This window comes from Primulina tabacum, chromosome 5, assembly GCF_025594145.1.
Source record: "Primulina tabacum isolate GXHZ01 chromosome 5, ASM2559414v2, whole genome shotgun sequence".
NCBI classification, from domain to species: Eukaryota; Viridiplantae; Streptophyta; class Magnoliopsida; order Lamiales; family Gesneriaceae; genus Primulina; species Primulina tabacum.
In genome coordinates, this window is record NC_134554.1 from 41,449,107 (window position 1) to 41,467,074 (window position 17,968).

Consider the following 17,968-nt stretch of genomic DNA (forward strand, 5'->3'; position numbering starts at 1 on the left):
TCTGATCAATTATGGGGATGGTGAACATTCAAGAATTAGATTAAGTTTAAAGTAATTATATTTATCCAGTTTACGTTTCCGCATTTAAACTCAGTCGTTTTGGGTTTTTGAGTTGTAAAGACAGTTGTTATTTCATTTGAGATTATGATTTATAAACTGGTTTCGGTTTACACTGTGCTACAAAGGCTTGTTGTTTCGATTGTGTGATTGTTAAACAACGCCGGTGTCAATCCCGAGTCTCGGGGCGTGACATAACTAAAACAGTCATTTAGTTTGACATATAGCAACAGGAAACAAGCACAAAATAACAACATTAACATCTCAATGAAAGAAGCAAAAATCAAATACGCCATTTTAATGCATTTCATGATAATAATGGGATGGTAACCCCTTCCTTTCCACCTATTTTATGAAAATATTTAAAACACCAATATTATTACAAAGTCTATAACCATGACCTTAAATATTAGAGCAAGAAATTCCACCTTTTGCAAAAATACAAATTTAGAACCGCAACAAGACACCTACCTGTATGGGTAAAGTAGCTTTAAGTCCCCAAACCAAATCAGATTTGTTATTAACTCCCTGGAGAGAGAAATTTTCTTCAAAAATGACAAAAATACCTTTATTCCGTTTTTAATTTTAATTGATCCCCGCGCTTTCAGAAAATGGTATCAGAGCCTTAGGTAAATTTATTTCAAACACATAATTTATTATTATTAAGCAACTAAAGGTTTGAGGAGGAGAATTTCGAAAAATTATTAATCCGAACTCAAGTTCGAGAAGAATAATTTACAAGAACACCTACAAAGAAAACTTTCAGAAGAGCTCATACTAGAGCTAATGAAAGTTTCAATGATTGTAATTGCTGGACATGTGGAGCAAGAGGTCATATCTCAACCAATTGTCCAGAAAATGAAAAAAGAGTTATTAAACGCTTCGATCCAACCCCGGATATTGAAGAAGCAGTTTATTACCAAGATCTAATTCAGGTATACAGATTTGAGGATATTGCCTCAGACGAAAGTATATATGAAGAAGAAGAAGTCTTGAGTCAGGAAAAATCTGATGGAACCGAATCGGAATCTGACTGAAGAAGAGATGTTTCGACACTAAACACATGAGGATTTGTCTGGTTTCTTTAGCCAGACAACAATATCTCATAACTTGGTCCAAAGGATCATGAAAGAAAATCCTAGTCTATAGAGATATCAAGGATTCTTTGCAGGACAGGTAGAGAGGTTCTTAAGAAGTCTTGGCCTAAGAAACAGAAAGCATCATCTAATCTATAAAGTTTCTAGAAGGGAAATGACAATCCCAATTAAACTTACAGGAAATAGAATGGAGATGCAATTAATTCCTTCAGAAGAAATTAAGGAGTAATTACAACAACTCAAGATAGAAGTAGCAAGGACTATGTCTTGGATTCATATTGGAGCAATCCAAATTATGATCAAAGCTACTTTTAAGGAAGGAATAGATTCACCCATTGATATTGTTATATGCGATAAAAGAATGGGGAACCTTCAAGATTCAGTACTGGGAACAATCTCAGGAAATCTCTGTGCAGGAAAGATTGTAGGAGTAATCTATCCAAGGATAGCTTACAACCTGGCAGATCGAGATTTTAGCCGAGCCTTGACATTGCATCAGAATTTCAAGGAAAAAAGGCTAATAAAGGAAGGTAATAGACCATATTCTATTACCTATCAGATTTCATATGCTCTATCTAATACACATCATTCAGAATTGTTTATTAGAAATAAGTTTATTGAAATACCAGAGATATTTGGAAAAGTTGCTCAGGCAATTTATCCAGAAAGAGTTGAGTTTCCTTTAATACAGGAAACAGATATCCAAATCCAAGACAAACCGATTTTACAAAGGAATCAAAGTCTTAGATTAGAAACAAGAAGACTATCTTTTCAAGGAGATAGAATTACAAGTTACAGATGGGGAAAAACGCATGTCCAAGAAACCCAACAGGAGCCAAAAAACTTTTCCACAATTGGAAAACTTAGGTGCCCAGAAGGGTGGAAAGAAGTCGAAATTGTATTTGATATTACGAAACAAAGGAATCAATTTCCTTGTAATACCATATACTATTTAGAACAACCTATGATAGGAACTTACCAAGGATTGATTCAGATCGGAAATTGGAAGTTCATATTAAAGGAATCTCAGGTAAAGAACCAGATCAATTGGTTCTTGGACTAGAGTTTCTCGAGGAACATAAACCTTGGAAACGACTAGAGTATGGAATGGAGTTTATGGCAGATGAAATGATGTGGAAAATCCAATGACCACAAGCCCATTCTCGATATACATTCCAATAGGAATGTTGTATGAACAATATAAGACAGAATATTTTGCTGCTTATATTGATTCAGGTGCTGGAATCTGTACAGCAAAGCGAGGAGTTTTTCCAAATAATTTGGAAGAAGACTTACCTAAGATTGCTGAAAGAGATTTTTCCAGAAGAATCTTAATCTTATGTAAAGGGATTAAGATGACAGAAATAGTAATTGGAGGTGCTGGACAAATACCTTGGTACAAGGTAAAAACACCACCAATTTATTTTAATGATATAGGAGCTGACATTTTGCTGGGAAACCATTTCCTACAAATGTTCAAGTCCTATACACAAGAAAATGAGACTATGAGATTAGTGTTTACAACGCCTTGTAATCACAAAATCATAGTCCAGCGACTAAGAAAGGCATTTTACAGAAAATTGCCAATCCAGTTTCGCAGCAAGCGTGGTGATGAAGGAAAACTTCTGAACCCAAAAATGAAGGATTCTAAACGGTTTGGAGAAACAATGTTCCAGTTAAGAGCAGATAAAGTACTCCAACCAGAAGAAATAGAATGCCTTAGGATAACTCTACATAAGAATGAGGTAGAGTTTGAATCTAAGGAATCCTTAGAGATGTCAAGAAAAGGATCAAAGAAAATTATAATGAAGATCCCTTGGCATGGTGGGACAAAAATCAACTCAAAGCTTGCCTTAAAATTAAGGAAGGCAAAGAATATGAATTTGTTCGTTGTAAGCCTATCCCAATGAACATAATTGATCAAAGAGATATGCAGATTATAATCAAGGAACATTTGGACCTTGGTTTGATCAAAGCAGGAATTTCACCATATAGCAGTCCAGGTTTTCTGGTAAGAAATCATGGTGAGATAAAACAAGGAAAACCCATACTGGTTATTAATTATCAAAAAATTAATAAAATTCTAAAGTTTGATGGGTATTTTATACCTAGTAGAGAACAATTGATTAGTTGCATACGCAACGCCAAGAGGAGCATACCAATTGAAGAGCAAACAGCAACCTCGACAATCTTTGTTTCGTGGTAAGACCAACTCAATACCTACAGGATCCGGGAACATTGATGCCCATAAAGAATTCCGACAGTGCTTGAGCAAAGAATGGAACAAAGCATTGATTGTCACGAAGGAATGCGTTAATATTTCTTGGGAAATGGTAACGTCGGCCCTAGGTAAGGCGGTTGAGAAGAAGATCGAGATCTTTCCGTTTAAAGAAAATAAAGCAATGTGGTGGCCAAATAGTGGAGAGGATTTTGATTTTTATTTGAAAATCAGTAGATGCTTTTTGGAAAAGAGGATTTGCTTGACTTTTGAACGTTGGAGGAGCGACATCAACACTGAAGAGGAAGTCTACGAATGCTGCAACAATTGGATCAGGGTTGTTGGACTACCATGGGATATGTGGACGACTGATATGCTCAAAATTGTGGGGGATAGTTGTGGGAGATTGGTGGATATTAGTCAAGATACAATTATGCTCAAGGACTTGGCAGCAGCTAAAATCAAAGTGGTGGGGCTAGAAGGGGGATTCATTAATAGTTCTTCGGCATTTAAGACACCGCGAGGACTTATGAGTGTGCGCATTTATGTCGACTCGGTCAACAAATCAGCGTATGATGTTTATGAAAATAATCCTATGCACAGGTAGTAATTGATGGTGCTAGAGTGATAGCAGGTTGAGGCAGAGTGAAAAGACCAATTGAGGAGGACGCTGGAAATTTTAAACAAGTAGGAGAAGCTAAGGATGCGAAGACCAAAACAGGATACAAACAAATTACAAGGGATGGGGAAGCTGGCCAACAAAAAAACACTGGCATACATGCGGTGTTGGGTCGAGAAGTCCATTTAAAACACCAAGAAGGGACATATAGCAATACAAAGATCGTCCAAGGGATGGAAGTGTTTGTCGGGAAACAACAGGAAGATGTTTACAAAACAAGAAAGGAAGGGGGAAAGGGTAATAAAGTGTTTGGCTCAGAACCATTGAGAGGGCACAAACAAATCAAAATTCTCAAAAGGGTTAGTCCGAAAGGAGTGGATGACTTCAACAAAGGAATAGTCCAATCCATGAGCAACAAAGAGAATGAGAATACAAGGCATTGCGGTTCTCCAGAGGACATAAGTAAACAGGAAAAGAACTTCGAGGTTGTTTATACTAGAAGAAAATCAAGGACAAATAATGCTTGGTTTAATACACAAGATGAAGCAACAACAAAGAGCAAGCTACAGTGGCTGGATCAACAACCATTGCTTAAGGAACAGGATGCCACATGGGAGGACAGGGATTTTATAAACGATCAAGATCATGGCTCTGAAGAAGATAGTGATTTTAGCGACGTGGGGACTCATATGTCTATCAGCTCGGATACGACGACACACACCAGCTTGGGTTTGGATGACATAGGGGATCTCTTTGCATCACCTTCGGATAAGGTACACAACAAAAATACTTCGTCGCATTTTCACTTTTCCAATCCTTCAATTCATTCTTCAGAATTTTCTTTCAATAAAAATTCGGGGAAGGGGAGGTATATTGAGTGTGAGAGAGGTCTTGTGGTTGGTGAAAAGTCGGGTATGTCAGGAATGAACATCCACAAGGGTGATAGGGACAGTGGGGGGATGATGAAATTGTCCGAAAACGATGGAGACTACGGTTGTTTGAAGATGATGGGAGTCAAAAGGGTGGAGATAGGGGATGAGTTGCATAAAGATGGAAAAAGTCAAATGGGAGAAAAAGTGTTTCGATGAAGATTTTTTCTTGGAATATAAGAGGTGGAGGGTCGGCAACGAGGAGAGGATTGATTCGAGATATGCTACGCAAGGAGAAACCCGACTTAGTTATTCTACAAAAAACAAAAAAAGAATTGATTGATAGAAGATTTATATCCAACGTGTGGAAATCAAGGTTTGTTGATTGGGTTCATTTACCCTTGATTGGAGCATCAGGGGGTATTCTGGTTAAGTGGGATCCGAGAGTGGTATCCATCACGGATAATATGATTGGGGAATTCACAGTTTCGATATGTATAGACAAAAATAAAGATTTAGATAGTTGGTGGTTTACAGCAGTATATGGACCATGCACAGCACGATTGCGACATAAATTCTGGGATGAGTTGGCTGGTTTGAGAGTTTTGGGTGGGGATAAGTGGTGTTTGGGAGGGGATTTCAATGTTGTAAGATATTTGACCGAGAAAATAAATAGCCACTCACAAACAACAAGTATGGCTTGTTTTGATATGTTGATTCAGGAATTGGAATTGTGCGATCCGCCATTACTGAATGCGAAATTTACATGGTCAAATTTTAGGGCTATACCAATTTGCAGCAGGATTGATAAATTCTTGTTTTTGGGAGGGTGGGTGGAATTATTTCCATATCATAAACAATTTGTTTTGCCTCGCATCACTTCGGATCATTTTCCAATTGTATTGGAAACACAAAAACTTAAATGGGGACCTTGTCCATTCAGATTCGAGAACATGTGGCTGCAACATAAGGGTTTTAAGGATAAATTTTCTATGTGGTGGAATAGCACGCAAGCTCAAGGATGGGAGGGATATAAATTCATGAAAAAACTTAAGAATATTAAGGATGATATCAAAGTATGGAACGACGAGGAATTCGGGAAGACTGACATGAGGGAGGCAGAAATGCGAAACAGAATTATGAGATTGGATGAAATGGAGAGTGAGGGGAGGGAGAATGCGGAAGGGGTGGCTGAAAAAATAAAAATAAAATTGGAGTTGGAAGAGTTGGTGTGCCGACGAAACAAAATGTTATATCAAAAAGCAAAGATTAAATGGTTAAAAGAAGGAAACCACAACACCAAATTCTTCCATTCCTTACTAAACCACCGAAAAACAAAGTCCATGATTTGTAAATTGGAAATGGATGAGGGAGGGGTTATACAAGATGAGGGTCAAATTGTCCAATTCATTGTTGATTATTTCCAGGAACTGTACAGTAACAGAGATGTGAGAAGATTTGGGATTGAAGGAGTGGAATGGACACCTATCGATGATGATATGAGGGTTGAACTCGAACAAACATTCTTCGAAGAAGAGGTTAAGAAGGCGCTGTTTGCGTGTGACAGGTTTAAAGCACCGGGGCCCGACGGTTATACTTTGGCTCTTTATCAGGATTGTTGGGATGTAGTCAAGGGCGATTTAATGAAAGTATTTGCAGAATTCTATGAAGGGGGGATCATTAATGGGTTGACCAATGAATCGTACATATGTTTAATACCAAAGAAACATGACTCGTTAAAGGTAAAAGATCTCAGACCCATTAGCCTCACTACGAGTTTATACAAGATAATAGCAAAAGTGTTGGCTACAAGGATGAAAAAAGTGTTGTCACATACATTGTCAGAATCACAGAATGCATTTATTGAGGGAAAGCAGATACTGGATTGTTGTTTGATTGCGAATGAGTTGGTGGAAGAAGGGAGGAAGAAAAATAATAAAGGGTGGGTTTTGAAAATTGATTTTGAAAAAGCTTATGACAATGTTGAATGGGATTTTTTGGATTTCGTATTACGAAAGAAGGGTTTCGGGGAAAGATGGAGATGATGGATAAGAGGATGCTTGTCTAATGTTTCGTTTCCAATCAATGATTAATGGGAGACCAAGGGGGAAATTTAAAGCATTTAGAGGACTTAGACAGGGCGACCCTTTATCACCATTTTTGTTCAATATGGTTGTCGATGTTTTGGGAAGATTGGTTGACAAAGCAAAAGAAGAGAATTGCATAAGAGGGTATGAAGTGGGCCGAGATAAGGTGGAAGTATCACATATACAGTTCGCGGATGATACATTGTTTTTTGTCAAGACGGAGGAACACTTAGGATTTTTGGTGCGAGTTTTGAAGGTGTTTTGTGATATGTCAGGATTACGGATCAATTGGGAAAAGAGTGCTTTATTGGGTTTAAATCAAGAAGAAGTAGTTGAGGAAGATATAGCTAAGGGGATTGGTTGTCGCAGGGAACAATGGCCAATAAAATACTTGGGAGTTCCCCTCGGGGGTAACCCTCTACAAGTTGCTTTTTGGGAACCTATCATGATTAAGATAACTAGAAAACTGGCAACTTGGAAAAAGGCTTTCTTGTCCAAAGGGGTAGAGGAACATTGATTGCCGCGGTATTGACTGTTCTGCCTATATATTACTTGTCTTTATTCAAGGTACCAAAAGGAATAGCGGAGGCGATGGAGAAAGTAATGAGAGACTTTCTGTGGGATGGGAATGAGGGAGAATCACATTGTCATATGGTTAGATGGGAAAAAGTTTGTAGACCGAAGGAGAAAGGTGGCTTAGGACTCGGGAATATATGTTTGAGAAATATAGCGTTAATGGGAAAATGGTGGTGGAGGTTTAACGTTGAAAATGAAGCGTTGTGGAAAAGAATAATAAAGAGTAAGTATGGGTTACAAGAAAATGGATGGGATGCGGGGTTGGCTAAGAATGTGACTTTTAGATGTCCGTGGAAGTTCATTTCCACAACATACCAGACTTATCACCGACTACTGAGATTAGTGGTTCGAGGGGGGACTAAAATCAGGTTTTGGGAGGATATTTGGTAAGGAGATTCATCTTTCCGGATTTGTACCCATCTTTATTTCAGCTATCTTTGGTTCGTAATTTGCCTATCTCTTATTTTGCTACTTTTGATACTTCATCACATGATTTTTCTTGGGACTTGCGTTTCCGTCGATCACTCCGTGAGGAGGAGGTCACTCAGTTATCTTCGCTCTTAAGCATTTTGGAGGGGGTGAGATTGGTTGAAGCGGTTGATGATTTCAAACAGTGGGAGGGAGATCCATCCGGGAAATTCACAATCAAATCTTTTTTCTAATCATTCTTTACGGATACACAAGAGTTCAATTTATTCAATATCATTTGGAAAGTATCTATACCGTCAAAGATTCAAATATTCTCGATTTCTCGTGGATGGCAATCCTTGAAAAATTACCGACATCCGAGATGATGCAAAAGAAATATCCTAATTGTGCTCTTTGTCCCAACTGGTGTGTGTTGTGTCGTAAGGATGTGGAAACACAAGATCATTTGCTTGTTCATTGCAAGTTCACTCGTGCGTTTTGGGCTATGGCTTTGGAAGAAATGAGATTGGTTTGGGTGGTGCCAAAAACAACTCAAGATTTGTTTAGTACGGATATTGGGCATATGCTAGGCAAAAGAGGCAAAATTTTCTGGAAAGCCATGATTCATGGAATTTGTTGGGCAGTTTGGTTAGTTTGAAATAGAAGAATTTTTGAAGAATTGGAAGAAACAACGGAAGAATGTTCGGGAAAAATCAATCTCACAATAGCAAACTGGATCGGAGTGGATAAACACTTTCAGGGATTGTCTATATTTGATATTCTACGAGATTTGTCGTATGTGTATTGTTAAAAATTAATGACTTAAAATTTCGTGGCAGTGGACCACTAGTCCACTTCTTGTAATGTAAAAATGTAATATTAATAATATTGTTATGTTTCTTATCAAAAAAAAAATGTGATATACCTCATTCAAGGGAAAAGCTGACTTCAGCGATGATTTTACACCTGGAGCAGTAAAAAACATCAATAAAGAAAGCCCAAGCAGATTCCTTCAAATCAAATAAAAAATTGGTGAGAAGAGTCTTAAGCAGATTCCATCTAATGAAATACACAATAGGTCAGAAGTTAACATGAATAACAAAGAAACTAGACGGCATTTGTGCACATAAAAAATAAGTTATAACCGATAAAAGAGTAAAACATCATAGTGTTTGTTTCAGCATCAAATTAATACAGTTTCAAATCATATCAAATTGAATTCTTTTGGTACTGCAACGTCCAGAACAGAACATCATGAGAATGCTCCAAAGTTGCAGTGTTATAATTCTGCAAGACCCTAACAAGAAAAAAATAGTTTCTACAGGTACCAAAAGAAATCATTTTGAAATGAAGGCAAAAAGAAAAACAGAAGCTCTCCTCTCCTTCGATGAAGAGGTATTGATATTAAAGAAATTAAAAGAATAAGAAAATATGAATGCATCCACCACACAGGGAAGAGACAAATAGACTACAGGAACACAAATTGGCACTGGATGTGCTCATTTGATCAAGCTCCTTGCTCATCACATGATTATTCACATCCACGTGTTGTTCTAGTAAAAGAGAACCGTCATCCACAGGCCTAGTTAAACTTACTTGCAACTTCCCATAGCAAATAAGAGAATCCTGTTGATGAAGGACAAATTAGAAGTATTGCAAACGTTTTACTACAAATCAAAAAATCAATTCAATATTGCTCAAGATACATTTAGACTTTGATCATGAGTTGCAAACCAGTACCGAAACACGAAATGATTTATTGCTTGATGAATTTCCAGGGATTTGCCACCTAAATTTGGTCTATCCTCTAATAAATATGTATTGATGCACTCCACAAGCTTGCGAGAAATTTTTACCTCATCCCTAACATGCAAAAGGAAAAAAATCATCCATTTGTCAATTACTGCAATAGCATAACTATAAGAAATCTGTAAGGTGGAACATGACTAAAAAAACATCGACGTATTACCTTGCATGAGAAAAAATTCCAACAAAGCCCAAAATAATGTTATCTTGAAGATCATCGGGAATATCTCCAGTCTGGTTTTCAAGAAGTGGATGACGTGTCAAGGTGGAGCAGAAAACCTCTTCTTTTGGGTTCAATCGACCGACATTTTCTGCACTCAGACATGTTTCCATGTAGAGAAGCACAAGATCTGTCCATGATTGGCACAACATAATGAGAACAGAACTTTACGACATTTTAAAGCAAGGATCCATTTGCCGACAAGCAACTATCAACTCTTGGAACACTTTTCCAAGATAAAGTAGTATCTAGATCCGACTTACCAGATTATTAAAACTTGATTTTTATTATTTTATGTTATGTTGATGTTCTTCATATTAAATCAAATAATTTAAAATATTTTAAAAAATTTAACACAATTAAGAAACAAAAAGAGTAAAAGAAAGTGTTTCAGTGCTATTGAATTGGCTATGCACAATGTTGTTGCTTCAACTTGAAACTTGAAACGTGGAATTCGCCCAGTTGGAGATCCTCTGAGGTAGCCCGACACTTCAAGGCAACGAGAGTCACATAGATGTCAAGTTAGTGAATGGCAGACTCATCAATGCATCAAGTGACATGTTTACTTAACCCTAAGTGTGACCCAATAAAATAACCAAAGGCATAACACTAATCATGTCGAAAACAAATACAAAAGATCATGGGATGATTAAGCATCACCCTTGTTTGATAAATTTTCATCAATATTTAGTCGCAGATAGTTGGATATGTCAAAATTCATTCAAATTACAAAAGTATCTAAGCTATTCACTACACGAAATTTTGTGAATAAACAACATTATCAGATTGCTTTCATTTACTGAAAGAAACAAAAACTTCAAACTAACCTGAACACCCATCATCCTGGGACGAGTCTTTGCAAAAATTAATTTCGGTAATCTCTTCTCGCTAGATAAGATCTCATATGATACACAATGAATTGATATTTTGACAAGAAAAGGCCAAGTCCAGCAGCACAAAAAAAGCAGTAAGCAACTGCACGCCATCAATTTCATCAGGAGCAATAAAAACAACAAATTCTTGCAAGCGGTTGTACATGCTTACAGTGTAGAACTTCGTTAGGCTTGAGCACTCAAGTTATCGGACAAATATCTACAGATCTGGGTTTCCAACCATGCATTCAACAACTTAACCCTTTCCTAAAATCATCATTAATCAAAAGATTAAAAAAAATTAACATTCTCTGAATATGTTAACAGAGAAATGGCGGTAGAATCAAGAGATGTCTCGGGGAGGGGAGAGGGTTTCTTTACAGAGAAATGGCGGTAGAATCAAGAGATGCTCGGGGAGGAAGAACTCGGTTACGGGCGGGCGTAGGGGTATTTATAAACTCGAGAAGAGGAGCGGGTAGAAGTCAGATATGGAAAGTTGAACTCTTTTTATGGAATTTGTACGTTGTGCAGGAAAGGAAACTTTCCCGTATATAATGGCATCTTAATATATTAACGTTGCAAGGTAAAGACTTGTAAATAATAATAATAATAATAATAATAATAAATTTGTATTAAAAATAAATACAAATCTGATTTTGGCTCTTGTCTTGAAAATTACACCTTAAATTATATATACTATTAAATAAACACTCCATGGTTTTAAATCTAATAATATTTTATAATTTATTCGAGACTTCGAATGAACATTTTTTCTTAAACTATCTATCTCTATACCATTCTGAAATGTGTTTCTTAAAAAATATATTCATGTAACATGAAACAAAACTTTGAAAATAAATATCATATTTAAAATGTTTATTAAAATCTTTTAATATCATATTTAAAAACAACGCGATGAAGATCACCAACTAAAATATGTAAAAGCTGCACAATGGAACAAGCTTCCATGCAGCAGGAAAAATTTCACTTTACAAATGCCAATTCCATGCTTACAAGTTTTATCATGTTAACTTATTCATTTGTATAAATTTCAGATATCCAGTGAAGGGGTGTGAATTTTTTTTCCCCAAATAGAGAGGTCGGATGGCTTTGTAGTTGTTTCCATATGTCCCTGAGTCATATGATAATCATGCTTTGATTACTCAGTCATGAAGATTGTATGTGTTCCAAATCTCGCCATTTTTCGGAGACGATATCTCAAGGACAGGGGCGGATCTAGAATTTCAACTCTGTGGGAGCCGTTTATAAAACACGGACAAAATATTAAGAGAAGAAAGACAAAAATTTCATCGGTTATATTCAACTAAATATAAATAGTACGTTTTAAAAAAAATTCTAACTAAAAAGAATTCGACGTTCCTTAAAATTTTCAAACTCTTCAGTAATAACATCTATACAAATATTTTAAGCAATTTATATATAATATATATATATATATATCTAAATTTTTTTAAAAAATTTGGGGGGCCAGGGCCCTTGTAGGCCCTAATGTAAATCCGCCACTGCTCAAGGAGGAAATGGAAACTTGTAAAGTAATAAAGGCCAAATATGCATCTGTATTTTTTTTTTTCACCTCCTTTTCTTTTTGATAAAAATAATGCGATTATGAACATTAACGCTAACAACACGCGTTCGTTTTGGGCCTCTGTCTAATATGTCATGGATTCAAATTTAATCATCTTAAAATATCGATGATGCGATCTAGTTTGAGTTTCTGATTGGTGTAATTTTTCAAGTGCAAATGCCTTGGTGTTAGATCTCGGTTTTCTCGTGCCCAAACGCAGCGGAAGTTTTAAAAATTTTAGATCTTGACATTCAAGATGTATTTGGACACTCGTATGATTTTAATTAAACATACATAGGATGTTTAAAACTTTTACCTTTGGTGAACAATTTTCATTTGGCTCCAACTACGCCGGTATAAGCGGACGTAGCTCTTGTTGTAAATCCCACGTACGTTCTTCAAATCTTCTTTCTTCAATCTCCTAATCCGGTCCACGACTGGATTACTTGTTCATCTTCTAACTTGCACTAGAAAGTATAGAAGGATTTTTCGTTGAGATTAAAAACGAGAGGCGGCACAAAACTCTTTGAAAACTCAAAGGTGGAGGCCGAAAATTGGAGAGGAAAAGGTGGAGAGATTTTTCGAAAAACACCATCATGTAATGAATTTTTTTAAATTCTAAGCCTAATACACATATATATAAGCTTATGGCCCATTAATTAAATTAAATACTTAATGGGCTTAATCAATTAATTATTCTAGTCCAACTAGTTTAATTAACTAATTAATCTTTTAAATTCCAATTAAGAACCTTAATAATTTGTATGTTGGTCTTCTACTCCTACAAGCCCATAATACATACACCCATTAGATTTAATTTAAATCCATTATAAATTCAACATTTGAATTTAATATTTAAATTATAAATTCAACTCCTTGAATTTATTACCTCCAAAATTTAATATTTAATAAACCCAACTTTTGAGTTTAATAAATTAAATTATCAAATTTTATAAATTCAACTCCTTGAATTTATTCTCTCCAAATTTCATAAACTCAACTTCTTGAATTTAATATCTCATAAATTCAACTCCTTGAATTTATTTTCTCAAAATTTAATTATCATAATTCATCTTCTTGAATTTATTATATCATAATATAAATTCAACTCCTTGAATTTATTCTCTCAACGGGTACAAAATAATCCAGTACTTGTGTGACCCTCAATGGTTCAGGGATACAGCTAGCCGTGGGTTCACATCTCCATGTGATTCAGAATAACATTTATTCTTATTCGGGTTTACCCTAGTTAACCCCATTCTTTTCATCAACTCTTTGATCAAGAATGTCAGAACTCATTTTTGATTGCACCCATTGGATCATGGTAAGAGCGTCTAGTAGCATCGCCCCATGATCCCCTAGGTATCACTGATAGTGCCTGCAAGAACCAGTCGATTATGATTAACGTACAATACGGTCCCTTCATCTCATATATCCCGATCGAATCTGCAACCATTGGTTCATCGAGGGTTGCATATTAATTCGATAACTATGTGATAACTATAATTAGTGGCATCACGTGTACTATTTGAGAACTCCTTCTCTAACGTACATCTCATACTCTGGCCAGAGATTCCATGCACTATTATTTCATCAGATCACACATGATATCCACACCCGTAGGTGAGCGGTGAATCCCCGACTACAATTCACTGGCTCCTATATGTGTCGCAACTGCCACCTGATGACTCTCCTGGAGCCGATAAACGAGTCAAAGCACAGCCCTAGCATATAGAGCCTCAGTGTTGTCCCGGGTCGTAAGGACTAATGGTGTACAATCATAACCACGGACTTATCCTCTCGATGAATGATAACCACTTGAAAAGTCCGAGGGAGGGTTGTTCAGTATAATCATCATATGACTACCCATCTGCATATTTGGACATCTCCATGCCCTTACCAAGAAACGCAGTACACAACATCACAGATGCTAGTCTCGAGCTCAAGCGACCTTTATCCATGTTTTAGGCGGCTGAATCGACTAGGAACGAATTTAGAATATGCAGTGTTTACAAATGAGATTCAACATCGCATTACGATTCATTTGTATTAAAGCATAATCAAGGACTTTATCTATGCTGATTGCATGGGTATACAGATAAAGTATAACGAAACCATTAAAAGTTAAATTATATTAAAATAAAGATTGTTTATTACAACTGAGTCAATAAAATCCCTAGCCAACCGTTGGCTTGCAAGGCATCTACTCTAACACTTGGATCATATGTTAAGCCTCATATATCGAATTTTATGTTGCATACTCCGGTTATTTGTCAAATTATGGTTTTTTTGTTCGGTTTGTTATAAAGTGTCGTCTTTGTTTCTTCTGAATGCTACTTGTATTTCTTGTTGAGAATTAAATTTTGGACAGCACGGAAAAGAGTGTCTGCAAATTGGCTTTACCAGAAATTCAGTACAAAGGAAGAGAACGTAGACTATGTTCAAAATGTATAATACACACGTATTATTTAATCATGTGTTAGATTTTACTAAGGATGGCTGCATGATTTCTTCCAGAGCAGTGGATTAAAAAGTTCATTGATTTTGCTGTTAGGCTTGTTTCTCAGACATGCTTGTCTAGAGTGATCTAAAATACCTCTCCAACGTCGTCGAATACCATATTTAATTTTTTTGAAAGAGCCATCATCTCGCATTTTATCTTCGTTTTATGCGTTTAGTTCAGGGGGTACTCCTGGGATCCCAAACGAAAACAAAGGCCGACGATTCCTATACTGGATCTTGTCACAATCCTTCCTCCTAATGAAGAAGAATTCGCAAGGCTGAGCGAGCCATCCAAGCAACTGAAGTTCAGTTTTTTTCCTGCTTGTTTTGAGAGCATCAGCAATCTTTTGCCTCATGTGCATAGAGTTTTTAGACTAATTTGCATCAACATCAACTTTTGTTTGGTACTTTTATCCATATGTAAATTTTAATGATTTTTCTAGTTTGGTTCACTTTCATATGTTTTTCGAAGGGGAAATTGCATACAACCACTAGTTTACATGGGTGTGCATATTATTTTTCGTACTTGGATCGACTTTCATACCAAGAATTTTATTTTGATAGTATACAATACAATAACCAATTATCAAAGCCTTGAGGCACTAAATTTAATAAATATATTATAGTTTACTCGAATTTCATTAAAAGAAAAAAGTGAAAATAAATCTTGTGACAACTCAAAAGCTAGTGAATTTAGTTGTAATCAATATTTGTATTTTAAGTTTCTGATATTCATTTGTTAATTTTACTAATAATTATAATAAAAAAAACGTTGAACTTTTTAAAATTTAAATTTTCATTGACTATAATTATTGGAAAGTAATTTTTTTTGGGAGAGGTATTGGAAAGCTTTTTGAACATGAGTAGGTCTCTTGTGAGTCGGTCTTATGCACGGATCTTTATTCATAAAACGGTTCAACTCGACTCATATTTACAATAAAAAAGTAATAGTTTTGGCATAAAAGTAATGTTTTTTCATGAGTGATCCAAAATAAAATATTCATCAAATAAATTGACTCATGATACAGTCTCACACGAGTTTTGTGTTTGAATATATACCACAATGGAGCTTTCCATAACCATTTATGACCAATTATTAGATACTGTAAATAAAATAAATAATTATAACTATATCCTAATTTTTAATTTTTTAAGAAAACTCGAAATCCAAAAGCCTAAAAATACGATATTTAAGTTTTTGTTTTGCTTCTCTTTAAAAAATAAAAGCTATATTTTGCTACTTCATACAAATATAAAAAATGATTATGCATTTTTTAAAAATCAATGGTAAAAAGTCCGACTTAATGAAGTGTTCTTCTTAAGAAAAAAAACTACTTCTTCTCTAGCTAAATTGACCCTTATTGATTACATAAATTTGGATTACATATGTTTGTTAAAAATGCATATTCTATATTGTTTTTTCATTCCCCGTGTCACGCCCCAAGACCGGGGTTAGTCAACACCGGCGTTGTTTTATAACCATACAATTGAAAATAACAAGCCTCGTAGTACAGTATAAACCAAAAACCATTTTATTACTCATAATCAATCATAAGATTGTCTTTACAACGTAAATTCTCAGAACGACAAAAAATTATGCGGAAGCGTTTACAACTTACTAAACGAAAACTAAACTAAATTTTTTGATTTATCTTATTATCAGCCCCAAAACTGGTCTTGTTCATCTTCTTCGATTTTCTCTTCTAATTTATCTGGGGAGGGTGGAGTAATGGGTGAGTGATATGGTCGTCACTCAGTAAGTGGGGGTCGTTCGAGCACATACATAACAAATACACATGAATTTCGAAAACCACATATTATATCATGCACAACATGATTCTCATAACATGTCATTATCAAAACCATAAATATAATTTTGGCCAAGGCACTGATATTCCTCTACTTTCCATGGTTTAATGATATCAATCTCTAATTTTTATTCCTCTAAGTGGGCGATGCCATGTAATGGTTACAATCCCACCATGTAAGGGCCATAAACATATCATGCATATTGGAATTTCCACCCATATCCAGTTGAATCCTCATAGTTCCCAAAACATAAAACATACGATAATCATATCAAGAAGGGGTAGAAACAGAATAACGGTGCTCGACTGAAACTTTCAAAAACAAAATAACTCATACGCAACATATTTTAAAACAAGCCGACTTACCTTAGATTTGGAAGAAAACGTGAAAAACTCAGAAACCATAGAAGAATCATGCAACCGACATTTCGAAAATGCAGCAGCACATCTACTGAAAAATCAGCCAACTTATAAAATTCCTTGCGCCTTGTGAACCGTTGGATCGAGCTTAAACTTTTACAGTACGTCAAATAAATTATGAACGGTGGAGATTGGGTTTGGAAGTTGTTTTAACCTATTCATGGACTAAAAACCGTAGGTATGTTGTTCTCGCTTAAAATCTGAACAATTTTCTTGCGAATGCTATAAACAAAAAACTAACTGTTGGATTTGGCTGAATTTGGATATGATAATATGATACCATATTCTGAACGATGGAGATCGGATTCTGAGCACTTGAGCGACAGAAATAATTTTCTAAACTTGGATAGAATTTTGATGAATACAGCAGAATTTTGGAGAGCAAATTTTCAAAAATTTCAGCAACACTTGGAGAGAAATTTTCGAAAATTTGGAGTGTTTGGAATGGTTTAATTTTTGAATGCATAGGCCCTCTTATTTATAGGTGTGTGGATAAAAATCATACCATAATTCGATTGATATCCTTCCATAATTTGGAGATGCTCCTTCCATAATGTGACGCCCCAGATTCGACTGTCCCCATTGTACCAAGACGAGTCTTTCCAGCGTGCTTATGTCCTCACTAACATGCACCCTAGAAAACTTCCCAGGGGGTCACCCATCCCAGAATTACCCCAAGTCAAGCACGCTTAACTTTAGAGTTCTTATTTGATGAGCTACCGAAAAGAATATGCACCTTCTTGATATGAGTAGTACATATCAAATCTTTTAAGCCCTCCTCAACTGCACAGTCTCATACCTGAACAGTTTCGGAATCCCTCTCC

At 35.8% G+C, this 17,968-nt stretch overlaps 1 protein-coding gene across 3 annotated transcripts; it reads right to left on the reverse strand.

Annotated features, from left to right (window-relative positions):
* Positions 1–219: 219 nt before the first annotated feature.
* LOC142547733 (serine/threonine-protein kinase ATM-like) lies at positions 220–11,350 on the reverse strand. 3 transcript variants are annotated; one of them, XM_075656162.1, is made up of 6 exons: positions 10,785–11,346; positions 9,901–10,446; positions 9,672–9,794; positions 9,528–9,557; positions 8,857–8,941; positions 220–528 (listed from the first exon to the last, which is right to left on the reverse strand). In XM_075656162.1, exons 2-6 carry the CDS (start codon positions 10,107–10,109, stop codon positions 505–507), a joined length of 471 nt encoding a protein of 156 aa, XP_075512277.1. In that variant the 5' UTR covers positions 10,110–10,446; positions 10,785–11,346; the 3' UTR covers positions 220–504. The 3 variants fall into 3 exon arrangements, with proteins under 3 accessions (XP_075512277.1, XP_075512274.1, XP_075512276.1); XM_075656159.1 differs by having other exon boundaries at positions 490–528; positions 8,857–8,897; positions 9,404–9,557; positions 9,638–9,794; positions 10,785–11,350; XM_075656161.1 differs by lacking the exon at positions 220–528 and adding an exon at positions 571–585 and having other exon boundaries at positions 9,638–9,794; positions 10,785–11,345.
* Positions 11,351–17,968: the final 6,618 nt, after the last annotated feature.